The sequence below is a fragment of the Polypterus senegalus genome, chromosome 1, assembly GCF_016835505.1.
Source record: "Polypterus senegalus isolate Bchr_013 chromosome 1, ASM1683550v1, whole genome shotgun sequence".
NCBI classification, from domain to species: domain Eukaryota; kingdom Metazoa; phylum Chordata; class Cladistia; order Polypteriformes; family Polypteridae; genus Polypterus; species Polypterus senegalus.
In genome coordinates, this window is record NC_053154.1 from 329,435,967 (window position 1) to 329,456,519 (window position 20,553).

Sequence of the window (20,553 nt, forward strand, 5' to 3'; positions counted from 1 at the left end):
TTAAATGGTGCTGTCACGTCCACCCACGTTCTAGAAGCAAACACAGTGCGTGGTCATGTGCCCGCTTGCAAGAGCAACTAACACAGACTCGCCCACCAACTGTAAGACAATGGAATACCCCTCGCAAACTGCTCTACATGACGCATACAACGATTCACATCTGAGATAAAGTGTTTTACACACTGCATTCAGTGATTCACAGCTGCGACATGATTTTTCTTCGATGGGTCTAAGACAATGGGAAACCCCTCAGAAACTGTTTCACACGCTGCATACAACGATTCATATCCGCGACAAACATGCCTCTTCTTAGATAGTCCTGCCTCGTCGTGTGGTGCCTCTGTGTGAACCGGTCAGGCACAGAGAAGGTCAGCTGCTGAGAGAGCGTCTCGACTGTTGTAGGGCCTGCATTGGTGAAGCAGGTGAGACGGTAATGAAACACAGGCACAGGTAGCGAGGTGGGTGTGTACAAAGTGCAGGAGCATCTAAGAAGATGCATGTTTGTCGGATGCGAATTGCTGTATGTAGCGTGTACAACACTTTGCTATGCTGCACGCGGTCGTGTGTCGTAACCGAAAACTCGTTTTTTAAAGACTGCTCACTTCATTGTGTTTTAACATGAGTTGTAAAGGAATGTTTTAAGGATCCCATGGTATACCCCTCGCAAACAGTTTTACACGCTGCATATGGCGATTCATCTTCACGAGAAACATGCCTCTATTAACACTAGAATTACCAGAGCCTACGAAAAAACTCGTAATTCCGTCCCACCATAAACTGCTTCTTAAATCCCTTCACACCTCTCCGCCAGCGTCCTTTGTTCTCTAAATGTGCTGATAAAGACAAGCTTGGAGCAGCCGGCTATTCCATCCCCCCACCAATTTAGAACGTGCACGAACTTCTCTCAGCTCAGGCCTTGATTGAGTATCTGGGAGTGAAGTGGAGTTTTAGAGTGGAAATAATAGATCGTTGTTTGGAACACACGCATTTCATGTCTGTTCCGTTTCTACAGTAATCTGTGTCAACACATTGTTAAAACAGAAACTTTTTTATATTCTAGTAGTAGATGACAAAATGTAGGCATAAACTATATAATGTATGAAGCCTGAAGTCCAAATAGCAAAGAAACATTTTCACAAGAATAACACAATTGCACTTTTATTCAAACATATAACTGCAGAAACAAAAAGCCGCCTTAACATGCGACATTGACACCAGTTTACTGTAACTGACTCCATGGCTCAATAGACTCAGCCCCGCTTGAATCAAGGGTCGCGGTTCGATCCTGCGCCCCTCCGTTTTGAGAAGTAAACTGCTCTTGTCTTACTGTTTTAGAATAAAAGCATACATTTGATTTCAGTCTGTAACAGCCGGTGCAGTTTATGATCCTTGTAAAGGTTAGCTTTTTTTTTTAATTCACTTTTCATTCTCTCAGTCGCGTTCAGAATCAATCCATACAACCCCATCTGACACGGCTGTTTTCACTAAAGACGCGCTATAGCTCTGCACAGAGCTATTCCATTGAATTCTGTGTTCGTATCTCCGACCACCAGATCACAAACCCAACATTTGCACAATATTTAAGTTAAACCTGTGCAATACCCATTCATACAAGTTTTTTGGAGCCTCGTCACACCTGCCATAAAGTTCTCTACACTGAACGTACACTTGGGTCCCCTTACTGCGAGGGAGCAGTACTACCGCCTCACTACCGTGCATGTTTAATATGTGCTTTAATGCATTTCATCCTGAAAATTATATCAAGTATTTATCTTAGCATTCTAAACTTTCAGAGAGCAGGAATATCATCAAATGAATGTAATCTGTGCGGTGATCACTGCCACCGTCTCCTCTTAGTGCGGAGAAAGTCAGTTTAAGAAGCGCGTAGAAATTAACTGGGTCGGGGAACACAACACTAAGCATTTAATGTGCTACATTAATTTATGACAGGGTTTGAGAAAATCAAGTAAATTGAACAATGATTTTAGGATGAAGTTTAGTTTATGACATTCTACTTTAATTATAAAATAAACTGAGAATAAAGTGGAAATGTCGACTTTAATCTCGAGATAAGTGTCAAGATTAAAAGTGGAAATGTCAAGAATAAAGTCAACATGTCGGTTTTTTTTTCTTCCCCGTATCCGTATTTTTTCTTCTTCACCGTGGCCCTAATACGATTCCGTAGGGCAATACCACAAATAGCATTATAAATGCAAGTTGAAGTTTTATTATTTATGTATGTAGCTTAGCTTGAAGCAAGGTCCATATTAATGCAATTTGCCTAAATGATGGTTCAGCTGGTAAAGTTGTCATCACCAAGTTGCACTTGTTTTATTTTATTTTTATTTGGTGAATACTGTGTAATGCACCTGGGCTTTAAGTCTTGAAGTAATAGTATTATTACTGGAAGTTGCACTATTATTCATTTCATTGTTATTATTTATTAGTTTAAATATTATGCAGTTTAGTGATGGTAAAGATGGTTAAAAAGTCACTTTAACGTGTCAGTGAACAGAGATTAACATTAACAGAAAGTGTAGTTGGTTTGCAAAAAACATTTACTATTTATTCCTTTTCTAAGACATGTTCAGTGCAATACAACTTTTGACAAGCACCTCTGGATATTTTACTAAGTCTAAATGCCTCTTTGGATGGTTGAAAATATGCTGTCAAAATTTTAGTTTAAGCTGTTTGCAAAATTTGTTCAATAAAAAGGTTCTATATTTTGACTGCATCTGTCATACAATGTGATTCCTTCTCTTCATTAGTGCCACCCCCCTTGAAAACTCTCTCTTTATGGGGTCATGCAAACTTGTATTAATACTTGTGGGCACATTAAAATGTTTTTTTTTTGTACAATGTACAATTTTCATGACAGTGGAATAGGTTATTCTTAGCCAGTCTACTGTAGTAATTGCAGTGGAAAATGTGGTTCACATCCACTCATCCATGGGAAACAAATATACTGTTGAATACCGTGAAACCGGTATAAATTAGAAAAATTCAGTGATATAGAATTTTGGTCATACCGCCCAGCACTAAACACATGCTATAGAAAATGCTGTTTGTGGTACTGATTACTAAAATAAACAGATTAATGTGGGGCTGGGGAGGAAGGCATGCAGTGACAAACCCAGACTACTGTAATCTATTTGCCCTTATAAGTAAAAAGGGAGGATCATCCATTCTGTAAAGATGTCTGTTTTTGTTTTTTTCCCCTAAATGATAAAGCAAGTCCTGGACACACTATCTACAAGGAAGTTGATACTGAAAAGTGGCAAAACTTTTCACGTGATGGATCGAATGCCCCTTTATTGGCTTATGCTAGAGAAGGGGTTTTTGGTATTTTAGTATACGTCGATGCACAACATACAAACTGGAATGGCTAAATCACACATATTACTGTTTAAACATAAAAAAAAGAAGACGACAATGCCAGCTTTCCATGCACCAGCATCAGTTCGAGCTTGGATACGTTCATTTAGCTGAGGCACACAGTGTTAACAACCTTGGATTGTCATAAGGAAGAGTGTATAGGAAAATTAATTATTAATCATACAATATAAAACAGCACTCTATATTACCCCCAAGAACTTTTATCTGTTCAAAATGAGGAACAGGAAGTGCATCTGATGCAAACATTTACCAGACACAAAGAAAATGCAATATCAACAAATGCATATATCTAGCATATTACCTGGTGGTATTTTAATTTGCAAAAAAAGATTTTCAGATTTCAGGGATCAAACTATTCACTACCAATTGTACTCTTTTATAAGGGATACCGGAAGGTTTCGCCAATTCTGAGGGTCAATTCTGAGGCTTATTTGACAATGAGGTGAAACATCTAAGCTAACATTCTGACTTCATGTTCCAATGCACATATGGTCTTTTAAAGCCATGAGCTACATGGGATATATAAGTTACTGGAAAACTGACTATTTGTAAGTTACCTAAAACACACTGATGGTGTGGTTGATAGCTAATATTTACCTTTGATACAGCAAAAACATTTTGATTCTAGAAATAGTTTATTCTGTCCAGTTAAAGCAATATTGTGTACTGCATTTTTACCTGCACAGTCAACCACCACAAACTAAGAATTTTTTTCAGAAAACCAAGTATTTTGGCTAGTTTGACACGTTTAATAACTTAGCATTTCAAGAGACCACTTGCTGCATGAACACAGTCAAACAAAAATGGCTTTTCTTTATATAACATTTCTTCTTTCTACAGACTTTCTGAAAGTACTTGGTCTGGTTATTTTCTTTTTTGGAACAGTCAAATCTAACACATGAAGAGGTAATATTAAGCTGCCCAATAAAGGGAAATGATTTATAAATTCCTTCCTCCAACCTGAAACAAAAAATAGAAGTTACCAAAAAAAAGCTTCCCAAAAAGTCTTTTTATTAACAGGACAACTGACTTTGTGTAAGATTTGTAAGTTCTTTTGAATAAAAAGTACCTTTGTAAATTAACAAAAAAAAGTCCTCAATTCAAGAAACACTTAAAGTACTGCCGTAAAGGTCCCACTAAAGAAAATGAGGGAATTGGTTGAGATTTTCCAAAATATTATCTGAACAGCCACTAATACATATCACAAGGCAGAAAACAGCCTTCAAGCACCCTAGCACACCTAGTTACTTAGAAAATGTGTGCTGCATACCTTTTTGCTGAGGTTCATACTTTCCATCTTTGCCTTGAGCAATTTCATTTTGTTCATGGTGATCGAATTTTCAATAATCTGTTGCCCAGATGGTGAAGCTTCACTTTCTTCCTCCTCTTCAGTATATAAATTATAAACAGATCCACCACTAAAAACAGAGTATCCATTTTTCAATTATTATATGATAAGAAGCACATAATGTATTTTTTCTTGAAAAAACAGAAGCAGTTTTGTGATCTCTGCCTAATTTGCAATGCTATCATCAATAGAGTAACTTCAGAGTGGTGTGACCAAGACTTCACTATAACCCATCTCACTTTTTAAGGTATTGCACTTGAAAAAAATACTACATATCACAGCTGTTATATGGGCAAAACTGAATGCTGCCACCCTGGAATAAATAGGTTGTGTATGAAAAACCTGTAAACTTATTTAATCAGAGGCAGACTAAACTGAACTCACAATACTTTTATTTGTACCTCTGTAAACTCTTAAAATACTTTTAGAATACTAAAGTCATGAAGAACACACTTTCTCACCTATAAATGTGGTCCTAAATGAGAAAGGCAAAAGTCAAATGTACAATAAAAACAGCATCAGCTAAACACATGTTAATAAAGGTACTATTAATATTTAATATAATTGTTATAAACCAAATAAATCTCTAATTAAAATTAACTCAAAGGAGCTGTGTATATAAATCTCCACATGCTGCTTACTTGTATATTTTAGGAAAACTGATCTTCTGCTTTGGGAGGACAGATAAGGGAACACCAGCTCTTTGTATAGCACCTTCCTGCATATTACTCTCACTAGATTCATTACAGTTCACATTTCTTTCAGTTGCACCTTACAGATGTGAGAAGAAGAACCCCGAAAAAAAAAAAACTCTAATGGAGATAATGTGTAAATATAGTCTGACCAAGTACAGGATCACTAGGCACAGACAAAACACTATTCACAGAGCTACAGTATCTCACAAAAGTGAGCACATGCTTCACATTTTTGTAAATATTTTATTATATCTTTTCATGGGACAACACTGAAGATATGACACTTTGATACAATGTAAAGTAGTCAGTGTACAGCTTGTATAACAGTGTAAATTTGCCGTCCCCTCAAAATAACTCAACACACAGCCATTAATGTCTAAACCACTGGCAACAAAAGTGAGTACACCCCTAAGTGAAAAATGTCCAAATTGTGCCCAAAGTGTCAATATTTTGCGTGGCCACCATTATTTCCCAGCACTGCCTTAACTCTCTTGGGCATGGAGTTCACTAGAGCTTCACAGGTTGCCACTAGAATCCTCTTCTACTCCTCCATGACCACATCACTAAGCTGGTGGATGTTAGAGACCTTGCGCTCCTCCGCCTTCTGTTTGAGGATGCCCCACGGATGCTCAATAGGGTTTAGGTCTGGAGACATGCTTGGCCAGTCCAGCACCTTTACCCTCAGTTTCTTTAGCAAGGCAGTGGTCGTCTTGGAGGTGTGTTTGGGGTCGTTATGTTGGAATACTGCCCTGCGGTCCAGTTTCCGAAAGGAGGGGATCATGCTCTGCTTCAGTATGTCACAGTATATTTTGGAATTCATGGTTCTCTCAATGGACTGTACATCCCCAGTGCCAGCAGCACTCATGCAGCCCCAAACCATGACACTCCCACCACCGTGCTTGACTGTAGGCAAGACACACTTGTCTTTGTACTCCTCACCTGGTTGCCGCCACATATACTTGACACCATCTGAAGCAAATAAGTTTATCTTGTTCTCATTAGACCACAGGACATGGTTCTAGTAATCCATGTCCTTGGTCTGCTTGTCTTCAGCAAACTATTTGCAGGCTTTCTTGTGCATCATCTTTAGAAGAGGCTTCCTTCTGGGATGACAGCCATGCAGATTAATTTGATGCAGCGTGTGGCGTATGGTCTGAGCACTGACAGGCTGACACCGATCATAACAACCCCAACCCCTGCAGCACTCATAAGTTTATTTTCAAAACACAACCTCTGGACATGACGCTGAGCACGTACACTCAACTTCTTTGGTCGACAATGGCGGGGCCTATTCGGAGTTGAACCTGTCCTGTTAAACCACTGTATGGTCTTAGCCACCGTGCTGCAGCTCAGTTTCAGGGTGTTAGCAATCTTCTTATAGCCTACGCCATCTTTACGTAGAGCAACAATTCTTTTTTTTCAGATCCTCAGAGTTCTTTGCCATGAGGTGCCATGTTGAACTTCCAGTGACCAGTATATGACAGCATGAGAGCGATAACACCAAATTTAACACAACTGCTCCCCATTCACACCTGAGACCTTGTAACACTAATGAGTCACATGACACCGGGGAGAGAAAATGGCTAATTGGGCACAATTTGGACATTTTTCACTTAGGGGTGTACTCACTTTTGTTGCCAGTAGTTTAGACATTAATGGCTGTGTGTCGAGTTATTTTGAGGGGACAGCAAATTTACACTGTTATACAAGCTGTACACTGACTACTTTACATTGTATCAAAGTGTCATATCTTCAGTGTTGTCCCATGAAAAGATATAATAAAATATTTACAAAAATGTGAGGGGTGTACTCACTTTTTTATGAGATACTGTATATACCTTCCCGAGTTCATTAGACAAATGAGTGCACCACTTCATTTAATTTGGTGCAAGTTACTTCTCAACAAAGTTCATTCATGCAAGTAAAGAAATAGCAGGGCTAAGCAGACATTAGTTATCAGCATTTGTATTTATGAACCTGGAAGTATCACAAAGAAATCAATAGCACTCAAAAAGCGAAAGTATATGCTGCACTGTGAAGCTGAAAATAGTACCACCCTTATTAGGAAGTACTCAAACTTCGATATTTATTGAAGATTTACTGAAAATGTATTTTCTTTTTATGTTCTAACAATGATTCATAAGGAAAGAAACTCGCAAAGATAACTGTAGAAAAGTCAACTGAAACTTAGAAGAAACACAGAAAACTCATTTGAATAAGTAATTACTTTAAACAAAAGAAGTGGAAAATAAGTGTAAAATCACATTATTTTTAAAAAAAAAAAAGCCTGTTTAAGATAACACACCTTAGTGATTCAGACATGGGTGTTAAAGTACCATCACCACGGTCCACAACACGAAAGAAATTGAGCTGGTCACCTTCTCGGTAGACAAGGAAGGTCACCTGCTTATTTGAAGTTGTCTTTTCCCAGATATCTTCCTGATTTGGATCCATAAAATCCACCATTTCCTTAATTGGGTCATCCATTGGGACTTAAAAAGGAAAATATATATATATATTAAGCTGCATAACAATCAGAGGATATAACACAAAACCGGTAATGCAAAGTTATAGACTTAAACTCTTTAGTGTACACATAGGATTATTACATCTCTGAAGGTCCTAATTTTATACGCTGGTCATTGCAAGTTATTTTAAAAATTTTCACTTGAAAAAAATCAGTGTTGCTTTACAACTAGCATAAGCACAACAAAAACACACACATATTTATATGGAAGTAATGTGATTGAATAGCTACATAGTTTTGCAGTACTGAAGCAACCGGCTTCTATATGCATATGAACAAAAAAAAAAAATCTGTTAATATTTTTTCTTTCAGTAAATACAATGCAGCAAAAAGTATTTATAAACAGTGAAACTTTGTTCTGCAAATTACATTTTAATGCAACAACAATTGGCAAAAAAAAAAAAGTAAAATACTTTAAACCTTTGAATTACTGTTTAAAGTGCACAACAGTATAAATAATGAAAGAGCTTGCAATTATACTAGGAATACATACCTCTCCTAGTGTTGATGGGGCCACCTCTCATGGCAAGAACAAGCTTCAATGTGCATCCTTCTGAAATGCTAGGGCATATAAAGCTGATTGATTAATAAGTGAGCTAGATTTGAAAGGCTATTGTGAAAAACCTTATTAAGACTAGGTGAACCACAGAATAGTCCTACAAAGCAAGATGGTTAAATTACAAGTAGTGTAATTCACATATTCAGACTACAAAAGGTGGAGCAGCCTGAAATGGGCATAAAGACTAAGCAAGTTCTATACACCTGACAATAATGACCACATAATAAACTGTAAAACTAAAACGTCTCTCAGCTTAAAATTTGTCTGCGCAGGTAAATGTTTAAATTACTCAATTAATTGAGAACAATCAAAAAGCAATTCACATTTACTTGTATATTGTGGAAACGATTTACACTGCAGTCTCTACAAGAAAACAAGTCCCAAGAACTGCTGTCAGCTCACGCAATAGCAGGTGTTCATATAACATTCCAACAATTAATTAGCATAGAACCTGCCCAAATGAGAATACCTTGCACAAATGAAATTTCCTTAGTAATAGAGGAATAAACTATGATTTATATATTCAAGTTGATATCATTAATGTTTGAATAATGAAAAAGACTGTCTGATATAGCTGACACACTTTGGTAATGAGTATCCTCCCACAGTCCAAAGACATGCAGGTTAGGTGCACTGGCGATCCAAAATTGTCCCTACTGTGCGCTTGGTGTGCTGGCACCCTGCCCGGGGCTTTGTTCCTGCCTTGCGCCCTGTGTTGGCTGGGATTGGCTCCAGCAGACCCCTGTGACCCTGTAGTTAGGATATAGCAGGTTGGAAAATGACTGACTGAGGTAATGATCCATGCAAGTCCAGGAAAGATCAAGGTTTGTCAGCAAATGTAAAACACTTGTGTACACTTGTTTTGAAATGGCATCTTTTGTAAGATACTCTTTCAAACAGTAATTCATTGTGAGTGCCCATGTTCTTTGCCTTAGAATGAACCCAAAAAATGATCACTATGATGAATTTTTACTTACTTGTAATCATTTAAGCAGTATTCATCTTCTAACTCAGCATTATTCCAAATCAGATGTTGCTGTGCCACAGGAATACCTAGAAGATAAATTAAATATTTTGAAATCAAAAAACATTTATCATTACAAAGGAAAGAAATTCAATTATTTACTTTAGACATTTTCCTGGAGACACACCAGTCTAAATTGCATCTCTTCATTTTGTAGGAATGTATCAGTATGTTGTAAAGATTGTGGTTCACCACCTCAGTTTGCCAATCAAGAGGCACGTCTCTGACTTCAAAGCAATGCTGAACAGACATGTCACCCCAGAGAGCCCAACAACATCCAAAGCCTCCAGGAACACAGGATTTTTTTTTTTTATTGATTTTAATTAGAAACAGGTAACATTATATACAATCAAGTCAAACTTAAAGCAAAATTCAACCCCCATTCAAAAGAAAGAGCAGAGAGCTAGCAACCAAGGCTAGTCTTTAAGAGTATCCCTTTTTCCCCTAAATGCAAGCTTATTTTAAAATGTTATTGATTAGATCCTGCTAGATTTTAAAAAAGATTTGAAAAGATCCTCTACGTGCGAATTTGATTTTTCAAATTTTAAAAATAGTATAGAACATTGGTTACCCACTGGATTCCTCCAGTTGAGCAAGACATGTCTACCTGCTAGTAGTGAGGTAAAGGCAATTACATTTTCTTTGTCCTTATCCACTTTGGCCTGTCTGGCAGTACTCCAAACAGCACTGTTAATGAATCCACAGTGACTGTGACACCAAGGCTGTCTTGATAGGCAAAGATTTTTGTCCAAAATGTTGTTACTTTGATGCATGCCCAGAACATGTGGCCCAGTGAGGCTGGAGCTAAATTGTAACATTAACAGGCTGAATCTTGTCCTAGAAACATTTTGGACAATTTTAAATGAGATAAATTTGCTCCATAAAAGATTTTATGTTGAATGAACACTTTGCGAATATGGAGCTAGAGTGTATTCTGTGCATGGCTTCCTTACATTTCATTTCTGAATTAAGTGACAGATCCTTTCCTCGTTGTACCTTGGGATCATTGGAAAAAAGGGACTTTAAAATATTTTTATAAATTATAGAGTCTTCAAGACTGATCAATATTTCTTCTGGAACAAAGTTAAGTTGAAGGGGAGGAAAATCGTGCAGGTTCTGTTCAGCAAAGTTTCTAGCTTGAAAGTAGTGAAAGAATTGTGTTGATGAGAAGTTACATTTGATGCGTAACTTCATAGGATGTGAATACATTATCTATGTACAAGTATCTGATGTTTTAATGGAGCTAACTTATTTGAAGATTTTTTTTTTTAAATAAAATTCCACTAGGTAGTCATCAGGACCGGCTGCTTTCCCACTCTGAAGTGAGTTTATAGCATATAGTAGTACTGAAAGACGAGGTTTATCCAGTTCCACAGCACTAAGAGTATCTAGCTGTGGTATCTGTAATGAATCAAAACAACAACAACATTTATTTATATAGCACATTTTCATACAAAAAAAATGTAGCTCAAAGTGCTTTACAAAATGAATAGAAAAATAGAAGACACAAAAAATAAAAATAAGTCAACATTAATTAACATAGAATAAGTAAGGTCTAATGGCCATTAGATTGTATCTTGAATAGAATATAAAGGACTTCTAGTACTCTCTAAATGTGTAAGTAAAATTTTTATGGTCAATAATTTCTCTGTCTGTGTTGGTAATTGCTGTTATTGCATTGCGGACTTCCTGCTTGTGGATTTGTTGGGCTAAGATGGCTTATTGGCCTTCTCCCTGTATGCATAACAATGATGCCGCAATTTAAAGATGAGCTGTTCCACTTCTGTAGTAGTCAAGACGTTAAATTTTGGTTGCAAAACCTTTTCTTATAAAAAGTGCATCATTTGGAGACCTAGCCATGGAGGAATTTCTTTTAAAAAAACCTCAGCTCCAGTGATCAGAGTCCCATGAAAGGTCACTAAAGATCTCTTTCCACTGCACAATGCCTACCATACACCGCATTTATATATTTAAAAAAAAAAAAAATGCAACCCTCTTCTGAGTTTACTAGAACCCCTTCCACGGCCTCACCAAACTCCTCTCACACCCGAGTTTTTGCTTCCACTTGGCCTGTTGGTACCTGTCAGCTGCCTCCAATGTTCAGACCTCCATCTACCTGATGGCTCCTTTTATGGCTGCCGCTTATCTGTAAATAAATGTTATTTAATTTTTGAAATCTTTTGTGCCCTTTTTACTTTTCTCAGGCATCCAAGATAAAAAGGACCTATAGGATAAAATATGGAGCTTGAAGGCATGCCAATTTTAAATCCAAATTTACCAAGTGAGCATTTTAAAGACAACAAGCTAATAAAGTTACAAACATGGTGAAACATTTGCTTTGCAAAACCAACATCAGATATATTCAGGGTAAATATCCCCAAATACTATAGGACCTTGGATAAAAATACATATACATCAGTGAAATGTCTTCATGAAGCTCAAAAACCATTTGAACTGCGGACCAATAATTTTTTGATGGATTGGGGGAGTATTCAATTCAAATCCTCTTTTCCAACAGGGTTTAGTTTAGATACATTTTTCATTTTTTTTGGCATGTTTTGAAACAACTGGATAACAGATGCACCAGTAATATGACTTTTTTTTCTTTTTACCGTGGACTTTTCACATCATTTGTCATAAACTCCATTCTGTATGAAAACATGATTTTTTTTTTTCTTGACCACCACTACAAACTACATGGGGTGAGTAATAATTTGGGGGGCGTCGGGGGGGATCGGTTAGGGGGATGGAAATCATTCTTGGTGACAGTATTCCTTTAAGTGATCTCAGAAAACCATTCACTGTTTCTTATAGTCTACTTGCTGGTATTGCTTGCGATTTTATTTGTATCGATCTATTTTCCTCATTCAGGTGTTGCTGCTAAATTGTTTTATACTTGAACATTCTATTTTTAAAAACCGATCATTCAAAATAAAAAAGTGCTACTGAACTCTTGCAGTGTTAATTGCACTTTCTAGCCTATTTAAACGTATCAGTTTGTTTAGACACTAAAAGTTCTTCACTTTAAAATGCAGCTATATACAGTATCTCACAAAAGTGAGTACACCCCTCATATTTTTGTAAATATTTTATTATATCTTTTCATGGGATAACACTGAAGATATGACACTTTGATACAATGTAAAGTAGTCAGTGTACAGCTTGTATAACAGTGTAAATTTGCTGTCCCCTCAAAATAACTCAACACACAGCCATTAATGTCTAAACTAACGGCAACAAAAGAGAGTACAACCCTAAGCTGGTGGATGTTAGAGACCTTGCGTTCTCCATCTTTCGTTTGAGGATACCCCACAGATGTTTAATAGGGTTTAGGTCTAGAGACATGCTTGGCCAGTCCAGCACCTTTACCCTCAGTTTCTTTAGCAAGGCAGTGGTCTTCTTGGAGGTGTGTTTGGGGTCGTTTATTTGAAATACTGTCCTGAGTCCCAGTTTCCAAAGGGAAGGTATCATGCTCTTCTTCAGTATGTCACAGTACATGTTGGCATTCATGGTTCCCTCAATGAACTGTAGCTCCCCAGTGCTGGCAGCACTCATGCAGCCCCAAACCATGACACTCCCACCACCATGCTTGACTGTAGGAAAGAGACACTTGTCCTTTTACTCCTCATCTGGTTGCCACCACACGCGCTTGACACCATCTGAACCAAATAAGTTTATCTTGGTCTCATCAGACCACAAGACATGGTTCCAGTAATCCATGTCATTAGTCTGCTTGTCTTCAGCAAACTGTTTGCAGGCTTACTTGTGCATCATCTTTAGAAGAGGCTTCCTTCTGGGACGACAGTCATGCAGACCAATTTGATGCAGTGTGTGGCGTATGGTCTGAGCACTGACAGGCTGATACAAAAACCCAACACCCCCATCTGCAGCAATGCTGGCAGCACTCATACGTTCTTTTTCAAAAGACAACCTCTGGATATTACGCTGAGCATGTGCACTCAACTTCTTTGGTCGACAATGGCGAGGCCAGTTCTGAGTGGAACCTGTCCTGTTAAACCACTGTATGGTCTTGGCCACCGTGCTGCAGCTCAGTTTCAGGGTGTTGGAAATCTTCTTATAGCCGAGGCCATCTTTATGTAGAGCAACAATTAATTTTTTTAGATCCTCAGAGAGTTCTTTGCCATGAGGTGCCATGTTGAAATTCCAGTGACCAGTATGAATGAATGTGAGAGCGATAGCACCAAATTTAACACACCTACTCCCCATTGTATCAAAGTGTCATATCTTCAGTGTTGTCCCATGAAAAGATATAATAAAATATTTACAAAAATGTGAAGGGCGTACTCACTTTTGTGAGATACTGTAGCATACAGTTATAATTCAAATTTCACTCGATTTTGTTTTTTAGATTTCACAAACTTATTTTTAATCTAAAAACAGATTTACACTTTAATTAACACTGCTATTTTGTAACATTTAGTAGCCTACTTAAAAATAAGGCTATTAATTTATTTCCTAGTTTTTAGATTTTTTTATTCTTTTTTTATAGTTAAAAATGTTTTGTTCCAACCTCATGTCAAATTACACACAAAAGAATGCTCAACTGAAGAAAATAAATGAGCACTGGTATCAGATGATGCCCCGAGTTTAATTTTCAGAATCTGTATCAGGAGAGAAAAAGTGGGATCACTGCATTCATAATTCAATGTCCCTTGATGTTCCCAAAAAGCATCTTTTAAATGTGTAAAAAATAAATGTCTTAATTTCATACAAGTGTAAATCTGAAACTACTCCAATTTTCTAAATGTAAAGTTAAAGGAAAACAGGGTCAGCTAATTTAACACTTGGGTCAATTTTAACACTTTGAACGCAAGGTACATGTTAAGTCGTATGCTACCGAGCCGTTCAAGATGCAATATACGAGAGAACTCTTGTACAACCCCTGTAGACACAGGCAGCTTTGCAGGCGAACTTTGCTGCAGCATTCTCAGTTATCTACTATAGTGCTGCCATCTAGTGCACAGTCATAGAAGTTTTTTTAAAGATGCAACAAAAGTGTTATACAGGGTGGTCCAGATCTAATTATGCAGCTTTTAATACAATGCAGGAACACAATACAAGACAAAAGAATTGTTTGAAATATCTTGTAATAGACGAAAATGGACTTGCAATGAATCAATTCACCAATTTCACTGCCATCTATCGGCAACAAAAAGAATTTTTTGTGAATTCTCTACGTAATAAACTTAAGTTATAGCGTAATGAAAATTGCATAATTAGATATGGACCACCCTTTTGACAGTCCACAGTTATGTCGTGGCAAAAAAAAAACAAAAAAAAAAAAACAAAACTGCTGACATTCTGAAACTACTAGATTTGTTGCAAGATGTAATATTTTGATGATAGTGACAGTCAACTGGATGATGTAGAACATTCAGGCTCTGGCACTTGAGCAGATAGCTGTCTCAAAGGTGTTTCTTCATCACAAGGCATCCAACTTGTCATGACAGCATTACACAAACATTCTGCCACACGCTGAGTGTGAGCAATCACCGACCACCAAATGTGTTGCATGCAAAAAGTGTGGATTGTGCAAAGAAACACATTATACAGTATGAATACCGCATGTGGTTCTAAGCCTGCTCTCTGTATTGCATTTTCCTTCAAGAACTCCAACTACAGACCTTTAGTTATGTTGCTGGTCAAAATAAAGTAATTAATACACATTTTTGACCTAGAGTGACTGTTGATAACATCATGGTTTTCTGTACAGTGTGGGTAAAAACTGGTCCATGACAGAGATATCTGTCAGGAAGCTTTTAATAATGAACTGCATAGTATGCAGAAGTATTCAGCAGTGCAAACACATTGAAATTAGTGAAACAGGTGGCTCAGAGTACAAAGTGCTTTTAGCGTGTGTCCATACACCAAGTCTACGAGCAGTCAACTAACCCACATTTGTACTGCGCATGACAACCAGGATAACTGCACCTCGAGTCAAAGTCACCCTGAACATTACATTAGTACATCAACCACCCTGCACTTTTCTAAATCACTACAAATAATTAAACTGTTGCTTTCTAATACATTTCTTTACAATATTTACAAATTTTGATAGAGTTAATTATTTATTATATGTGCAAAGACCTATACTGCAGCATCCTAGTAACAAATGGTCCAGCAGTCAGTATGTTAAGGTAAAAATGGCGGATTAAAAAACTGGTTGGATCGAAAATCTGCACTCACAGGGTTTCCCCTGCTGAACTTGAGAACACCTGATTTAGGTCACATACTTCACACATTCAAGCCTCATACTCAATGTAAGAGTGCCTCCTTCAGCAAAAGCAAAAAATCCACCTCATGAAGCACATTTTTAAAATATCAAATGGATCAAGAAGTCACTGCTAACTATTTATTACCAGGACGTGGTATAAAATGTAAGATGGTGGGCTTGTCTAACAACTTGATGGAAAAATTTAATTCTAGGAACAGAAAAGTTAATCACTGACTGTAAAACTATGATTAAAACACATTAGGGCTGTTCGATATAACGATATATATCGGATGACAATATGAAAACGTCTATCGCTGCACATTACGCTATCGTTTGTTTCGTGGTGTCGCAAAATAAACTGTTTACGGCAATATTTTTTTCATTGTTTTTATGGCCACAACGTGGATGCAGACACACTAGCATGGCTGATGAAGACGAGGCAACACCAGGTAAACTATTCACTGAATACAAAGAAAATGTATTATATCGTGATATCGGGATATGAAATGAAATATCGGGATATAAGATTTTGGTCATATCGCACAGCCCTAAAACACATTATCCACACAGTGCATTACAGCTTATTAAAAATGTCAAAAATACCACAGATCACACTTAATACACTAAGCTTATAAATAGGTGGTTATGCAGGAATTTAATGTACAAAAAAAAAAATCAAATAAATGAAACAAAAAAGAAGACAGTTCTAACAACATGGAATAGGTGATCAATAATAGCAATAAACTCCCTTCAAGTCTTATGAAAATTTTCTTAACATGCTCACAACGTGTTAACTGTGTTTAGACTGAACATTAAATGTAGTCTGATACAATGATTTGGAGACACGTTCTGCTGTCAAAGTCTGCAAGACCACTGCACAAGACTTACTAGATTAATAGTTCATGTTAATGAACAGGTTTTACTTGCATGCTTGTATTTTTGAAAGAGCTATATTCAAAAATCATTTACATTTAGCATGGCACGACAAGAAAAAAAAAGTGGTATTTTAATTCTTTATTACCTGCTATTTTTTGTGCTTGTTCTGAAGTCAAGCTGCTTTATAATCTTTAGACTACACTGCTTGACATAGCATTTCAGGATCAAATATGGACATTAGGGATTTTTTTTTTTTTTAACTTGCCAAACAACAAACAAATTGATATAGAAAGAGCAAGATTAGGCAATTCCACAATAAAATTAAATTTACTTTCTCTCACAATTTAAAAAAAAAATCCTGTGCACTTTGAAAGTGAGGCATTCGCCTGCTCCTTTAGACCTAAAACTGAACTGAATATTGGTTCTTAGCAGCCACCAACACCATATACCAACATAACTGAACACTGCAGTGCACAGGGAGGATTCAGATTAATCAGTTACCTCTTATTATGTCAGGGCTTGAACTGCAGCTTTTGTGTGTATTACTCGAAAATTCTGATAGGGTTAACCTAATAAAAGTTTGAGAAATCCCATTGCACTTTCAACGCAAAAAAAAAAAAAAAAAAAAAATTGAAAGCTCTGCGACTCTGCTCATTAGCATGTAATGCAGAAATGTGCAGTGAGCAAGTAAAAGAGCATGCTTCAAAATGAATCAGCAAACATTACCTTTCTATCACTGTTGTGCTTATTATTATTAGTACACCTCCAGTGCAACTAATAATGAGACTACATATTATAGATGCAGGAGTGAATGAAATGCCTTCTCAGTTAGGAGTAATTACTGAAATTCTAGAATTACCCTTTGAATTGGAATGAATTAATGTGCAGGTATAAGCAATGACAAACGTTGATCACTTAAGTGAGGTAGCTTGAAAATGACAGTTTTATAGCAAGTATGAAATGATAATCAAATTAACAAATGCGATTTCACCAAAGGTAACCTTAAAGCTAGGACAAATCTAAATGCTAGGCAGAGATTATGAAATTGAAAGCATCACATGTTTGTGATATTTGAACTAAGGTTGTGCAGTATACTGGTACTAGGAAACTTTCTGGAACCAGTACTGGGACCCACTATTTTCCAAAATCTACACCTTCCCATTTCATCTTAAATTAGTGCTTTAAAGAACACACAAAAGGGATTTCTCATCATCTCTCACTCATTAGCAACAAAGCTCTCCAAACTGGCAAGACTCATATATTCAATTGATATAAAGATGCACTGTTGTTCACAAAAAATGTCACCACAAACTAAGGGGTTTAGTGGCTTGGATCAGATTTCATTTACAGAGTTATTCTGGAAAGAATCTTCATCTTCTTTCAGCTGCTCCCGTTAGGGGTCGCCACAGCGAATCATCTTCTTCTATCTTCCTGTCCTCTGTATCTTGGTCTGTTACATCCATCATCTGCATGTCCTCTCTCACCATATCCATAAACCTTCTCTTAGGCCTTCCTCTTTTCCTCTTTCCTGGCAGCTCTATCCTTAGCATCCTTCTCCCAATATACCCAGCATCTCTCTTCTGCACATGTCCAAACCAACACAATCTCGCCTCTCTGACTTTGTCTCCCAACTGTCCAACTTGAGCTGACCCTCTAATGCCCTCATTTCTAATCGTATCCATCCTCGTCACACCCAATGCAAGTCATAGCATCTTTAACTCTGCCACCTCCAGCTCTGTCTCCTGCTTTCTGGTCAGTGCCACCGTCTCCAGTCCATATAACACAGCTGGCCTCACTACCATCCTGTAGACCTTCCCTTTCACTCTTGCCGATACCAGTCTGTCACAGATCACTCCTGACACTCTTCTCCACCCATTCCACCCTGCCTGCACTCTCTTCTTCACCTCTCTTCCACAATCCCCATTACTCTGTACTGTTGATCCCAAGTTTTTAAACTCATCCAACTTCGCCAACTCTACTCTTTGCATCCTCACAATTCCACTGACCTTCCTCTTATTTACACACATATATTCAGTCTTGTTCCTACTGACCTTCATTCCTCTCCTCTCTAGAGCATATCTCCACCTCTCCAGGGTCTCCTCAACCTGCTCCCTACTATCGCTACAGATCACAATGTCATCAGCAAACATCATAGTCCACAGGGACTCCTGTCTAATCTCGTCTGTCAACCTGTCCATCACCATTGCAAATAAGAAAGGGCTCAGAGCCGATCCCTGATGTAATCCCACCTCCACCTTGAATGCAGCCGTCACCCCTACCGCAGACCTCACCACTATCACACTTCCCTCATACATATCCTGTACAACTCTTACATACTTCTCTGCCACTCCTGACTTCCTCATACAATACCACAACTCCTCTCGAGGCACCCTGTCATATGCTTTCTCCAAGTCCTCAACAATGTATTGCAACTCCTTCTGGCCTTCTCCATCAACACCCTCAAAGCAAACATCACATCTGTGGTGCTCTTTCTTGGCATGAAACCATACTGCTGCTCACTGATCATCACCTCACTTCTTAACCGAGTATCCACAACTCTTTCCCATAACTTCATGCTGTGGCTCATCAATTTTATTCCCCTGTAGTTACTGCAGTCCTGCACATCCCCATTATTCTTAAATATCGGCACCAGTACACTTCTTCTCCACTCTTCGGGCATCTTCTCACTTTCCAAGATTCCATTAAACACTCTGGTTAAAAACTCCACTGCCATATCTCCTAAACACCTCCATGCTTCCACAGGTATGTCATCTGGACCAACGGCTTTTCCATTCTTCATTGCTGTCCTTACTTCCTCCTTGGTAATCCATTGCATATCTTGATTCACTATCTCCATATCATCAAACCTCTTCTCTCTCTCTAGTTCTATTCATTCAGAAGCCTCTCAAAATACTCTTTCCATCTGCTCAACACATTCTCCTCGCTTGTGAGTACATTTCCATTTTTATTCTTTATTACCCTAACCTGCTGCACATCTTTCCCAGCTCGGTCCATCTGTCTAGCCAATCGGTACGGTCCTTTTCTCCCTCCTTAGTGTCCAAACTCTCATAAGCCTTTGCTTTAGCCTTCGCCCCCTCTCTTCACCTTGCGCCTTATCTCCTTGTACTCATCTACTTTCTGCATCTCTCGGACTATCCCACTTCTTTGCCATCCTCTTCCTCTGTATACTTTCCTGTACTTCCCCATTCCACCACCAGGTTTCCTTTTTTCTCCTTCCTCTTTCCAGATGTCACGCCAAGCACCCTTCTTGCGGTCACCCTTACCACACATCTGCTGTAGTTTCCCAACTGTCTGGTAACTCTTCACTACCACCCAGTGCCTGTCTCACCTCCTCCCTAAAATCATCCTTGCGGTCTTCCTTTTTCAAACTCCATCATTTGATCCTTGACTCTGACCTCACTCTCTTCCTCTTCTTGATCTCAAACGTCACCCTACGCAGCTTAACTACTCCCCCCTGTCACCACTCCTTCAGATTGACTCTTCTGCATAGGATGTAATCTACCTGTGTGCATCTTCATCCACTCTTGTACGTAACCATATGTTCCTCCCTCTTCTTAAAATACGTATTCACCACAGCCATGTCCATCCTTTTGGCAAAATCCACTATCCTCTGACCTTCTTCATTCCTTTCATTGACACCATACCTACCCATCACCTCCTCATCTCCTCTGGTCCCTTCACCAACATGTCCATTGAAATCCACTCCAATCACCACTTTCTGTCCCTTGGGTATACTGTTCATCACTTCATCCAACTCACTCTCTCATTCTGGAAAGAATACTTGATTGTTAAGGAAGAGGTCTTCAGAACAGGCTATCCAAATACCATTTTGTCTTTTAGCTGGTGGTGTTGGGTGGTTTGTAGACAAAAGA

The 20,553-nt window shown here is 38.1% G+C and overlaps 1 protein-coding gene across 1 annotated transcript in view; it reads right to left on the reverse strand.

The window, feature by feature from the left end:
- zfand4 (zinc finger, AN1-type domain 4) overlaps nt 1-20,553 on the reverse strand; it is an 84,269-nt gene that overhangs the window by 31,982 nt on the left and 31,734 nt on the right. Inside the window, exons 3-6 of the mRNA XM_039737951.1 lie at nt 9,503-9,578; nt 8,460-8,527; nt 7,745-7,931; nt 4,667-4,814 (exon numbers count right to left, since the gene is read on the reverse strand). Coding sequence (XP_039593885.1) covers nt 4,667-4,814; nt 7,745-7,931; nt 8,460-8,527; nt 9,503-9,578 — 479 coding nt within the window. The remainder of the gene's footprint in view (nt 1-4,666; nt 4,815-7,744; nt 7,932-8,459; nt 8,528-9,502; nt 9,579-20,553) is intronic.